This window comes from Pecten maximus, chromosome 10, assembly GCF_902652985.1.
Source record: "Pecten maximus chromosome 10, xPecMax1.1, whole genome shotgun sequence".
NCBI lineage: Eukaryota > Metazoa > Mollusca > Bivalvia > Pectinida > Pectinidae > Pecten > Pecten maximus.
Window position 1 is genome coordinate 26,619,209 of NC_047024.1, and position 14,195 is coordinate 26,633,403.

At 33.3% G+C, this 14,195-nt stretch overlaps 1 protein-coding gene across 5 annotated transcripts in view; it reads right to left on the reverse strand.

Annotated features, from left to right (window-relative positions):
* The window catches only part of LOC117335592 (sodium/hydrogen exchanger 10-like), a 78,854-nt gene that overhangs the window by 6,699 nt on the left and 57,960 nt on the right, over window positions 1-14,195 (reverse strand). Inside the window, exons 19-29 of one of the 5 annotated variants that reach the window (XM_033895693.1) lie at window positions 13,320-13,468; window positions 12,959-13,084; window positions 12,166-12,264; window positions 9,766-9,795; window positions 7,750-7,821; window positions 5,385-5,561; window positions 4,737-4,992; window positions 4,427-4,509; window positions 3,518-3,700; window positions 2,669-2,698; window positions 1,039-1,139 (exon numbers count right to left, since the gene is read on the reverse strand). In XM_033895693.1, the coding sequence (XP_033751584.1) occupies window positions 1,039-1,139; window positions 2,669-2,698; window positions 3,518-3,700; window positions 4,427-4,509; window positions 4,737-4,992; window positions 5,385-5,561; window positions 7,750-7,821; window positions 9,766-9,795; window positions 12,166-12,264; window positions 12,959-13,084; window positions 13,320-13,468 (1,306 nt within the window). The remainder of the gene's footprint in view (window positions 1-1,038; window positions 1,140-2,668; window positions 2,699-3,517; window positions 3,701-4,426; window positions 4,510-4,736; window positions 4,993-5,384; window positions 5,562-7,749; window positions 7,822-9,765; window positions 9,796-12,165; window positions 12,265-12,958; window positions 13,085-13,319; window positions 13,469-14,195) is intronic. The other 4 variants (XM_033895695.1, XM_033895694.1, XM_033895696.1 and 1 more) reach the window with 4 other exon arrangements.

Consider the following 14,195-nt stretch of genomic DNA (forward strand, 5'->3'; position numbering starts at 1 on the left):
CTATATATACCGTAAGTGTACTTTTATTAGCGAAATCATGTATGTCAGCATCAAACATTAAGCTCAGAAATTAATTTTCTTTTTTCATTTTATTCAAAATTAAACCGTTAATGTTGCATTTACGTTATAAACTGTAAAATATGTGAAGAGAAGATTCTCGCTAGCATAGAAAACCTACGGTATATATACTGTATGCAACATGCATATATTTTAAAGAAAGTAAATTAAAATCCAATATGAAAAGAGTTAGTCTATGACAAGATACATAATAAAAAAATAAATAATGTAAACACGTGAACATTAATGCTTAATTCTCAATTTCGGTATCTTTTAACAAAACTTTGTTTCATGATTAGTATTAGAAAATGATAAGAGGCGACAATCAGAACAAAAACCTAGATAGCAAAGTCGCTATAACACATTGTGACGTCGCACTTTCACATGATTACATCCTAGAAAGAGATTAGAAGAACGGTACCGAGCAAAGAACAATGACATCAAATGAACAGCACACAAGAAGCGACACAGAAGTGAAGCTACTAGCAACATACAAATTACTAGTCGTTAGGTGTCAATATGGAACAAGCATTGACAATGCGCATGCCTCAAAACGTGCAAATAACCAAAAAGGAAAACGGTTTTTTATTTGATTAATTTAACCCTACGGTATTTAACAATGTTTCAAAGATGAACCCTACTTAAGTAGAACAAAATCAAATCTTGACCATGCAGAATGACCTGTCTTGTCCAACGGGGAAAGTATTAAATTAGATGGATACTAACATCATGGATATAACTCTACATTTACTACTTTTAATTAGCTGTCCTTTATGAACCAACATAAGGAATGGTACTTAAAGTTTTTATGAATACATGAACCAGGATGTTCTTAAACACATTGCCTGTCTCTCGGAGGTGTCTCAAATAAAACATGCAATCTGTATATGTAATGAAATGCGAGACATATAGCTGCTTAATTGGACATGCCATTCGATCTAAAGTTTGTCGTCCTCCTCATCCCCATCAGGGCTCACTTGCCTGTTGATGCTTCCATTTGATAATACATTATCTCGTTTGTCACCATCGTTTATCCGACCCTTGCTAAACAATACTCCAAGACTTTTTGCATGTTGAACTTTCTGTGAATTAAAACATAAAGAAGCATGCATGTCAGTAATATCTTTTGCCTCCGGATACACACACAGAAAACTAAATTGTTAGGATACATTTCATTAATGATTATCAATACACCAACTTCACAACAATCAAGACCGTGTAAGTAAATGCTCAAAGTTCGTAAGACTGACCCATATTGTTATTTTTTATAAACAGAACAATTAGTATGACTTCCGCATTCACCAAAACCTTCTAACACCTACTTTCTTACGAAACGTTTTAGTAAGTAAGACATAGAAGTGTATTAGCGAACCTGGTCCACAACAAACAATTGATAACAAAGATCATAGAATATATATGATTATGTAACAATACGCACAATATAACTCCAAACAAGCAACAATGTTTACAGAAATTAAAATGAGCAAAGAGCAAAGACACATGTGTATGTAACGAAATATATTCTATACACGACACACACACTGCGTCAGAGACAAAGAAGGTAAAGATAGCACAAAGGAAAAGCACAAACGAGGAACAATAACGATTCTACACACACAAGTGCGGTGCAACAAAATCATCTCTATACAAATTCTACACCATGACAAACATTAAAATCTTTCTCTTTTTTGGGGGGAGGGGAGGGGGGGGGGGGGGGGGGGGGGTGAATTATGAGTTTAGTAAAATGTGAACAGGGCGAGCCTTAAGCTGCTGGTTAAGCAAATAAAGCCTTAGCCAGTATTTATCGGGAATATCATAGTTATTATTTTTAAGCATGGATATTTCCATTATAAATGCAGGAATGAAGTTAGGTCTTCTGAAATGCATAGTTGTTTTCTTCTAGCTTTCTATACAATATGATTAAAATCTACAGTCATTTTATCATAATTACTCTCGTATCAAGTAGCGAATACAAGTGTACATATGTTGTTCAACCATTTATATATATCTTTATGTAAGAATACAAAAACTATTTCGCTGCAGGATGAGATCGCATTTGTATTTTGATTTTCCGATTGTGACTTTCCCACAACTCTTATAACCTAATGTATTCAAGCTACAGTGCTATTGAAGTGTTGCATTTTACTCATAATTACTTCCGAAAATGTCAAACAGAAAGCTTATATTTGTGTTGATCCTACCATAATCGACTTCGCGAGGTACATGTTGATTTACAATATGAAATAGTTTTAAACATGATTAATGATTGTAGTTCTCTGAAATGTTCTTAGATTTTACTACTTTGAACCACATGACGTATGCCAATATGTTACAATAGATGTTTTAACCTAAGTTTTTTTATGTGCATGTTGATATTTTTAGGCTTTAATGGGACATTCACGCGTAAAAAAATCCAGTTTATAGCTTAATGAAGCCATGTACAAAATACTCATGAATGAATCAAGTTTCTAGACTATTATCAAAAGGGTTTTTAAATTATAAACACAGGCTAACATACATCTTTACATTTGACAGTGTTGTTTTGATTACAAACAAAAACAGGTGCGTAGTAAACAGACACAACTACAGGTGACATTATACATGTTCATACCTGTATTGAACGTTTGCGTGCGAGGTCCTGCTGTAAAACCAAAGTAAGTGTTGGTATTTTTATGTTAATGTGTAGTATATTTAAATAAAGAATTACTTATTGTTTTCATATATTTTGTGTAAATATTAGTATGCTGACTGTTACAATATCTTTTGCTGTGATGCGGCTGTGGACAAAATGGATGTCAATAATAAAGTGTATATTTCGCGTCTTAATCAGTATTCAAATTATTAACGTCTCTTCTGCTTTTGTTTTTGTTCAGTTCTGATAATTTAACAAAGATGATGCCCTTACGTATTATCACATCAATGACTGTCTTCATTTTATCGTAATAATTATATACTAGGTGAATTGAAATGTGGAGAATTTTGAAAATTGAAACATTGTTAATTGATAAAACCGTCATATTCAGGAATATATTTATGATAAAAAATATCCGTTCTCTTCAATTTTTTTATTATTGTTATTTCACAGACATCAGGACAGTTTTAGACAGTAAAAATATTATGATGATAAAGATATAGAAACTCGCAGAAATTTTTTTTGTATTTGAATCTGCAATAAATCCTAGTTGAAATCCATCAGCTTTGCAGATCAGAACTATTTTCAAAATGTAAGAGGTATTTTTTCATTTGCTTTAAATGATATCAAATGGTGATAAAATCTTTAGTGTACAGCATAGATCTAAACAAAATCCTTCTTTTAAGTAGTAATCTAAAACCTCCCGAAAAATGACATCTTGTATATTGTATATCGCATATTGTGCAGAAATAGCTATTTTAATCAACGGATGCAATGTATGTATATTGATCTCAGAAAAATGACTTATCTCTGACGAATTGTTCTTACCTTCCATTTAGATTCTGCATTCTTGCGGTGTTTGGAGGCGTGGTTGAGGCAGAGCTGGGATATGGATGAGATGAAAGCCCCATGACCATGTCGTACATCGTGACTGGACTTATGGTTGGTGTGGTGTGGCTGTCCAACCTCGGTAGGAACTATCAGTAACACTGGTTTAGGTCCCTTATCAGGCTGGTGATACAAAGGATAAATTAGATGAAAGCATATCAATCAGGACAGTATCTCAACCATAACATGACATCTTCTTAGAGAACGGACATCATACATGTTCAAATATTAAACCAAATGTTACTTATGATAATACATGTACAGTAAATATTAGAAGCAGGATTTGTTTTGCTACCACATCTATACATAAAACACTGAAAAACTCATGAACAGACACTATATTTAGATAATTAATATGACATTTCTATGTTTTCCTTGGTTTATCTTTCCCACTACTTTTCATGTATTGCATACCTTAAACATATATATAGGCCTACAAGTCAAGCTTGAATATTTTTTTTTTTTACTTTTTAAAACTGTTGAATGAACAGCTATGATCACAGTAATTGAACCATGAAGCTTTATTTAACACGTTCTCAAATTTATTCTAATGTGTAAAAAAAATGCCCTTCGAAATGATGTAGTCATTCGAACCTCTGACCAATTCAAAAATGCTGATTTCAGGTAGTCTCATAATTAATCATTCAAGAAGAATATATGTTATTTAGGTAATATATCTCCAGTGTTTCTTTCCAAAGTATGTATTCCGTCATTACATTAGTCCTACATATAAACCCTATAGAAGTCTTGACATATCCACAAGACAAATATTCCAGTATCATTTTCAGATACATACATATATGAAACAGTATAACTCTGAAATCTTCTACACTTTTACAATATATTTACCAGCAGTTCAAGCTTGAGAATGGTCCAAGGGATGTATGCTGGCCCAACTATCTGTTCTTGCGTGAAGGCATTCTGGGCAAAGCCTATAAACAAACGATATACCATTCAACTGATACATTGTTTCAGAAAGATTTTAGATGGATAAGACTTTCCTGAATGTTCATTTCTACATTAACAAAAGATAAAACTTCTTTGACATTGTGTTAATCATACACATAATTGAAATATACACAATATACATGTTGCTGACATGAAAATGATTCGTTTCCGAACATTTTCTTGAAATCTCTGTTATATGTATTAAACTAACCGTTGACAAGAACAACATCTGACATTGACGAATCAACGGTGAACACTTCGATATCATCAGAATCAAGAAGGTAGGAATTCTCGAGGCGCAGTTTGATTTTTTCCTTAGTCCATCCCTGGTAGGACATCTGTTTCAGTAACACATTGGTAGCAATACGGTTGGCACAAACATGCCACAAACGGTACTCCAGGGAAGGGTCGCTGTCGTTGAAGTGGGTCAGAGCATACTCCATATCGTCCAAGCTGATAAACAGTAGCTGCAACAGTATAAGGTCATGTTGAAATTGTTGTGTCCTATAACTGACATAACTTAACTGTCTTATTTGATAGATCAACGGATATAAACACATCTGTTTGTATAACATTTATATCTTGTTAGTTTACAGTTGATTGAGAATTTAAGGAAAAGGATTAAGATATCACTACGGAAGAATTTGTAAAGGCATCCATTGACATAAATAGTTCTTCTTCTTTAGTATTACTCTAATCACCTGATGGAAAATACTGATTCCTGAACTTGTTCAACAACGCTTTCAATTAACGTTTAAATGCTAATTGAGCACTACTATTGAAATGATAATGATAGCAATGATTTAATGATACAAATTAACTTAATGATACTCATTTAAATTGAATAGAATATAATTACCTGGACCGCAGTCTCGCAAATAACTGTGGCTGATCGCGGTTTCTTTGTAAGAAATCCCATCTCTCCAATGATATTGCCTGCCGTCAGGAAGTCAATCAAGTTTGATTTGAACTCAATCTGTGAACCAGAGGGATGGTCATCCAGGATCGGCTTACCAGGCTGGGACGTGGACTCAAGCTAAAGATATATGTAGGTATGGCATAACACATCATATATTCAAGATAAAATTCAAGTTTAACAAACGCACAAAAACAAAATATGTTATTTAATTTCAACATACAACATGTATCTGTTGTTTTGTTTTCTAATTTCTTTTTGTTTAATTTCGTCAGGGAGTTTCCTGTCGCGTGAAAAATTTCTTCAGATAACGAAATCCACATCCTAAAATAGTGTCATATAACTGTTCATAAATCAAATATATCTATATGTAAATCTTTCGTTTTTGAAAAAAAAATATGATATTTTGATCACTTACAATTAATACATTTTCACAATATCATATTTCATCCTACCCCATATGAAAACTTTAGATATATAACACGTAGGATATGACAGAGAAAATACACATGCTTTTAATATGATATATTGAGATAAGCATTATGTCTCAGAAGCTTGACATTGGTCTTGCGGTAGGTCACTGTGGTATGTTTATATTGATAGATAAGGTTATTGCTGTTTTCAGCGGATTTGATAATCTTTTTTGAAGTGATTCTTCTTATCATTATTTTAATTTCTTACGTGTTTTCTTCAAAAGTTTCTAATGTATATATCTATTAAAGGTTTTAAAGAGTCTATATTTGGATGTGCATTGTTCGTACTTAAGTTACTTTGTTTCAAAGAAGCACTGACATCTCAAATATTTTGATCTATGGTTTACGTGTGTTCAAAGGGTTACGATTGTGCTTTACAAAATGCTGCAATAAAGTAAAGAACAATTAACATTCTCATGGTAACAATACAAACTGTGTTTTGTTTCAAGATAAGAAATTCTCTTCAAATGAATAGAAACAATGACACCGGTACACACACGTTTTATGGTTCTCGCCATGCAAAAAATAAAACCTACTGAATATTTTGCTATCAAATTAATGAATATTGAAAACTGGTATCTAGCCTAAAGGCGCCCTTGGGAATCAATTTGGATCAGCTGAAAGACTCTGAAAAACAAACAGCAATCAACGCGTAAATCAGGTTATTATGGGATCAAAAATACAATGATTACGCTTGTAAAAGTATATATGTATTGCATTTCATATTGATAACGAGTATGGTAGAGCTCTCTAGAATATACGGACTATACGATATGTTTCATCCATCTGAGGACACCTGTCGCGGCTCTCTACGTATTGTGCACACAGATGTGTAAACATGCTGACGTCATATTGTTCTATTTCAGAGAGTGCCCTTCCAATCAAACCCAACCCAACCCTAAGCTGTCATTAAAGTCTTATTATGTATAGTAACGTATATTTATGTTCTTAGCATATCTATTATTCAGAGTTAGATGTAATTATAGTGTGGCCTATTTACCTGTATACATAGTGAAATATCGATTGATACAATGACATTTTGTTGTGTGTTGTTTGATGCCAATCGATATCTAAAGACATTTAGAGTATTACAGTGCTAGATGTTAAGGAAAAACAAAGAATATATTTGGTGGAATACTGACTTTGAGAAATAGACACTCTGATGCGATGATAGAGATACGTAGATCAGTGATCACTCAGGTATACAGAAGACATATGTAATATATCCATATAAAATAATCAAATAAGCTTTATTTTACTGTTTCCTCATCTTCACCAATATAAAAGCCGAACAGTGTACGTTAATTAGTATTCAGCATTCAGTTTAAATTAGGGTAAGTAAAATAAACAGCAACATTTTTTTCAAGGCCATCTGCCTGTTTTTAAGCGCAGTGAAACTGCCCATGCATGTTGATAAGTAGGCATTAGTAATTATGCTCGGTGCAAAAATCAATTTTCTATGAGGATTCATCTGAAAGTTACCATAGCAACAAACAACCGTATAGTGCAATACAATATTATTTTATGAGCTATGAAAATTAATAAACAAAACATACAATATATATTCTTTGATTAACATATTCGAAATATTTTTCTCCAACAACCCTTAGATTAACACAAAAATTAACAAAAACCATTTTGGTTTCATGAATACATGATAATGGGTTATGTTATCATTTGATATGAATTCATGGATTGAACAATGTAATGCATATAAATATATCATAAATTGATTTTATGTAAAGGCATCCACTAAGGAATCGGCAAGCATGGTTACAGCAAAGGCAGTCATCCACCATACCCCATACATACATAACTGACAATTGGTATATTACCCTGGAATGACGGGTGGCGCGTTTCTTACGCAGGATTTGTCCAGTAGGTTGTGGTGGACGATAAACAAGAGCCTAGGCGTCAAAATCATATGTTAAAGTACTACAGAAAGATACTCGTAAATGTTTAAATCATATATATAAATATTGTTTCAGTATGTACTTTTAATTAATCTAGAGACTTTTAGGTCTCTGACTAATATAACAATGAAATACATGTTGCATGTGGTAGGATTTCATTTACATACATGTATAGCATAAGTAAACTGACGTATATATACATTGTTTATATACGGTCACTAATGACAGTAAGAGTACATGTACATCCAGTAGATTATATATAGTTACATGTTCTAACAACACTTTACATGTATGTAGTCATTAGTGTAAGTACAGAGTACAATGTTGAGTATCACACATAGGTAATGACAACCACATTGTGCTATTATAGGGCGCAATATATGTGAGTATTAAATAGGTAAAGGACACGTGAGTGTTATACAGATACAGGGTACAGATATAGAGTATGTGAGTGTTATACAGATACAGGGTACAGATACAGAGTATGTGAGTGTTATACAGATACAGGGTATGTGAGTGTTATACAGATACAGGGTACATATACAGGGTATGTGAGTGTTATACAGATACAGGGTATGTGAGTGTTATACAGATACAGGGTATGTGAGTGTTATACAGATACAGGGTATGTGGGTGTTATACAGATACAGGGTACAGATACAGGGTATGTGAGTGTTATACAGATACAGGTTATGTGAGTGATATACAGATACAGGGTATGTGAGTGTTATACAGATACAGGGTATGTGGGTGTTATACAGATACAGGGTATGTGAGTGTTATACAGATACAGGGTATGTGGGTGTTATACAGATACAGGGTATGTGAGTGTTATACAGATACAGGGTATGTGGGTGTTATACAGATACAGGGTATGTGAGTGATATACAGATACAGGTTATGTGAGTGTTATACAGATACAAGGTACATATACAGGGTATGTGAGTGTTATACAGATACAGGCTACAGATACAGAATATATGAGTGCTATAGAGATACAGGGTATAGATACAGGGTATGTGAGTGTAATACGGATAAAGGGTAATTGAGTTTTAAACAGATACAGGCAGATTGTGTTACACAGGGTAGCGACAATTAAACACGTTCAGGGTACGTTACAGTTAAAAAGATACAAGGTATGTCACAGTTAAAAAGATACAGGATGCGTGAGTGTAATACACATACATGGTACATGAATGTTGTACAGATACAGGGTACATGTGTACGTTAGTGTAACACAGATACAGATCATACAATGTTATATACACAATATACACGAGTGTCATACAAATACTGGATGTGTGAGTAAGTGTCAGTGAGTGTTCTCGTGACAGTTAAACAGATACATAATAAGTGAGTTTTAGACAGATAAAGGCTACGTGTGTGATATACAGATACAGGGTATGTGGGTGTCGTAGAGGAATGTGGTATGTTAGAGTTGCACAGGTACGTGGAATGTTGGTGTTGTACATGTACATGATTAGTTAGGGTAACAGATGCAGCATTATATCACACAGATCGACTGTTACATATTTATTAAGCAATGATGTACTATTCCATCGCATGATATGACAAGTCTTTGGTAGATTTAATCAATATTGTGGAAAACTTTGTAAATCATATATCTGGAACAGTTACTGTGTCCAGTTTGGGTGAATCACATTCCCTATTCAGGATCATACAATAATAACTAAGGATCGTACAACCACTACCATTTCATACGACATTTATGACAGTAGTGACATTTTCCCCATACGCTTCCTAAGTAAGAAAATGTTTAGAATCCTTTTTTAAATCTCAAATGAAATGAAAATTCAAGCAAGTTCCTATATCAAGACCGTTTAGTGTTATGGATATGGTGTTTGTTACAGATGACATTACTGTGGGAAACAACAACAGCATTATATATCACAAGCTCTATATTGGAAGCCATCTCACCTGATCTTTGTTGGACATTAACTTTTCCAGCTAAACAAAAGCATAGTGAATATGATAGGGAATTCACATAAGGTATTCACATTATATGGTGTACATGTACAAAGTCTTCCCTAGTATATCATATAAGCTTTTTATTGACAGCTAAGGAGACGTAAGACATATATATATAATATATATATATATTGATGTCGACATATAGAGGCCACATTTCTTTCCGCTACATAATGTAGGTCTCTGGTTTCCTCTTGTACTGTCACATCTTCATTTTCCTCGCAGATATCAAAGAGATAATGCCAGGTCTATAAATATTTACTCCTAATTTGGACAACACTTGTGTTGCACTGTCCTATAAATAAGCCCAGCTGATATACTTATCACATTAGTGATTAATTAAATTGAATATACACAGTAAAGTATCATATAGCAACTGACAGTGGTTCATCCATCTCTTGAAAAATGCATCTATAAAATGAATTTGAAACAAGCCTCTGGATTCAAGCATAAGGCAACAAATTAAGCTGACAGCTGGCAATGAACATTGGGTAAAAATACCAATACTAAAATAAAATGTTCATATTAGATGTGGCTAAAAACCCTGGTGCAATCCAGATGCATTTCTAGTATAGAGTTCAAAACGATGACGGGATGCAAGCTGAATGGCATTATGTTAAGTAATAAAATAATGTTGTCACCTGATTGTCTTTCAACTCCTTTGATGACCAATTCAATAATTGAATTGAATATTCAAATTTTGAATAAAAAAACATTCACATATAAGTTATTCTCAATACAATAGAAAAAAAATATTTGTATTGTTTTCATTTACGAGTAATCATTCAGAACAAGTACGCGTAATTTTACTTTACATCAGAAAGCGACCGACCTATAGTGTTTGTGTGCATTGCTGATAGAGCAGACCAATTGCACATTCTGTTATTATTTCATGATATATAAGAGATGACTAAAATTGGGATCTTATCTCTTCTTTCTCTTGACACTGCCTCATTTTTGGTCTTGAGTTGAACATTCATCCCAGTGAGAGAGGATAGAGTTCTGTCCCCTGGTCAAAGTCTATAATTGTCCATTGGCCAAGGCAAATCAAAGTCTACTGTAGCTTTTAATTTGTCTTGGCTAGATGACAGAGCCCCCATAGCCTTTCTTAAATAGGTGAAGGCTCACCTGGGTTATTGCTGTTCTCTGCTTGACTTTCAGCTTCAATTCGAATGTCAGTAAGGAGGCCAGTTTGTCCGTTGTCAGTATAATGTGACCAAATATCATGCCACGTTTTATTCATTTTTGGACATAATTACAATCAAAAATTAAGAAATCCAAAGTAAAATGCAAAAACAAAGCTACCTATTAAAGGTATCGATCATGAGTACAAAATTTTATACAATTAGAACTAGAACAATCAAACTTAGAATATGAGCAAAACATTTCAGTCTAAAAAAAAGCCATCTAAATTCTAAATACTGTATTTTGAAATCAACAGCACATAACAACATATACCTAATAAGAGACTAACGATGTTGATCAAATTACATACATATCAATTAATAATTCAAATAAAATATAAAGAGCATTTCAGAGAGACAGCATGTGGACACCCTGACTCCCATTAAACATCATTATAGAAGCTATACTCTTTCATAATTGGTTCTAGACAATTATTTTAAAAAAATTTTACATTTAAAGGGTAAGGAGGTAGGAAAGTTACTGACTGGGTGAATTAATTTGTTCCATGTGGCTGACAAAGAATGTTGTAAAATCAATAAACAAACAAACAACAAACTTTTAACAACGAAGCAAACAATTTAGATACCACCTTACATGGGATCGAGAATAATGCTGGTAATGTCCGTGATGCGAGTGTTGTGAATGATGACGGCCTGGTAATATCTTCATCTCAAACTAATAATTATGAAATATTTCTTAATTTTTTGTGGCATGCTGTGGCATTTTTTCAGTCAAAAATGTCATTTCTTCGCATCACAGATAACAGTGTAATGTCTTTCAGAATCTGCTTCTTTCTTTCAATTAAGGAAAACAAAATAATCTATCTTCTGTTGATTCAATAGAAACTCGTGGGTATTTTAGAAGAGTAAAGAATGGGTACTTAGTATATATCACTATATGAAAATTTATTTATAAAATCTAATTACCATAACCAGCTAGTGCTATAGTTTTATATAATGAATTTCAAAAATATTGAAAAATAAAAACCAAACTATATACAACTTATATATTCAACATGCTCTTCTGCATATAAAGATATAAAAACGTGAAAAAAAAATCTACAAGAAAGATTTTTTTTAATGGACGGACTTTAAATACATGGTTCAAATATACAGTGTACCATAAGTATCCAATCAGCTCTTCATAATTTTGTGTATTACCTACCCTGACCATGCCCGACACGATGATGTAGATTCCACCAGGGGGGTCTCCTTCCGATATTATGATATCTTCATAATTGTAAGTCAGAAGCTTTGCTTTTTCCTGAAAATCAACATTCGCCTTAAAATATTTGGCATATAACATATCTACTTTATGATTAAGTATACAGGAGAAAGATTCAACTTAGTTCATATTTGGCCTTTTCTGCTTAAAAGTAATGTAGTGATAATTAGAAATACTTCAAGTATTATTGTAATATATGAGGCATTTTCTGATGTATATATATGGAACTTCATGTAATGCTTTTGCTACAGGTATGTGTAATTGCAAGATTATAGTCATCATTGGGAGACACTGTTTATATAATGGTATTCTTTGTAGATGTTGTAAGAACTCATAATGATAAAACATAATTTAAACAAATAATGAACCAATATATGCACGTTTATTGCCATTTCATTTGTGTTTCGAAATTATTTAAATTATGTTGTAATACTATGAATGTTGCTCAATCCTAATTGATCATGAACTCATCTAAAATTCTAGAGAAAGAGTGAATGAGCCTTTAAGGATTTTGTTAACGCTATGAATTATTGATAATTCCAGTTCAATCTTCATAAATTGTATTGACCACGATTTCCAGCACAAAGAAAGAACCCCAAAATCACCAAAAAAGATAATCTTTGATATTTTCCTGATTTTTTTGCTACAATGATGTATTTGGCTATAAATGTCATAAGTAGCATTTTAATACACATATCAGATACGTTCAAATAGGTATTTGTATACTCTTTACCTTGATGTATGCAATAAGTTTGTGATCGTTACGGAGCCAGAAAACATTATTGAGCATCCTGTCTGGAGGTGGCAGAGGAAGACTAGGTGGCGCGTTCTGTAATCTTTTCATTTTCTCTTCTACAATCTGAAACATCGAAAGTACAAGGGTATGAAATACACACGATCTTAAACTTTAACCACTGTCTTCAACAATTTCATGTAAATTACATTGTAGACATTGCGATTGATTATGCTACAACCAATGCACAACCTTCATCGGATGTTGAACTGGGTGACAATCAGCTTTATCCAAAATAATCTAGAAGCAAGAAACCACTTTTACCCAAATTAAAAGAAAGTTTTATGCGTATACAATCAACCTTTTCCAGCTTTATTCCTTCTGTTTCTTCAATAATGCCATCACTAAGCAGTTCATGTATGCCATCCCGGAGATTGTTGAGAACGCTACGAACAGCCTGTCGAGTTTTAATGGACAGGGCAATGTCAGGGTGTTGTTTCTGTAGCATACCTGTCAAGGTGAAATGTAGATTGCAGAAATATGTAGATTGTGAAAAATAAAAAAGTAATAATTTCTTTTTTATGCATTGGAGCTTTATTTTCTGGCGTTATCAATGGTAAAACTAGTGAGTAAAACTAGTCAATTATTCACATCTTGTTAAAATATTTTAACATTCAATTGTAATACCTCAGTAAATGTCCTAAAAATAAGCCAATTTCTCACCCAATATATGCTTGTCTACAATTTTAGAAATTAGTCAATTTATCAATTAACATTTCAACCTAGTATCTGCTTATCTTTCAGTTATAGATATAAATGTTATATTTATCATTATACATCATGTACATATTATACAATCATTTACTTCATTTATGTTTAAGGTGGTGATGGTTGAGTTAACAGTCATAGGAAGATAAAATGAATGAGGCCATTGAATGGAAGCAGCAGAAATATCAGCGGCTAGTGGAGAAATATCTACAGCGTAGATGGAGGACATTGGAGGTCAGCCAGTCCATCTAGCAAGCTTTATGACTACTGCGAAGTATAGGAGCAGATTGGAGGGACCTGATAGAGACGTAAGTAGGCAGGCAGAGATTGCTTCTACCTAGATACGGAGGAAGAGGGAGGAAAGATGGAGCGGTCACCAGATAGTGCTGGCCACAGTGTGAAGAGAGGCAGACAGGCATCACTGCCCGAAGTTATGAAGCAGATGAAGAGAAGATGGTCTGAAAACAGC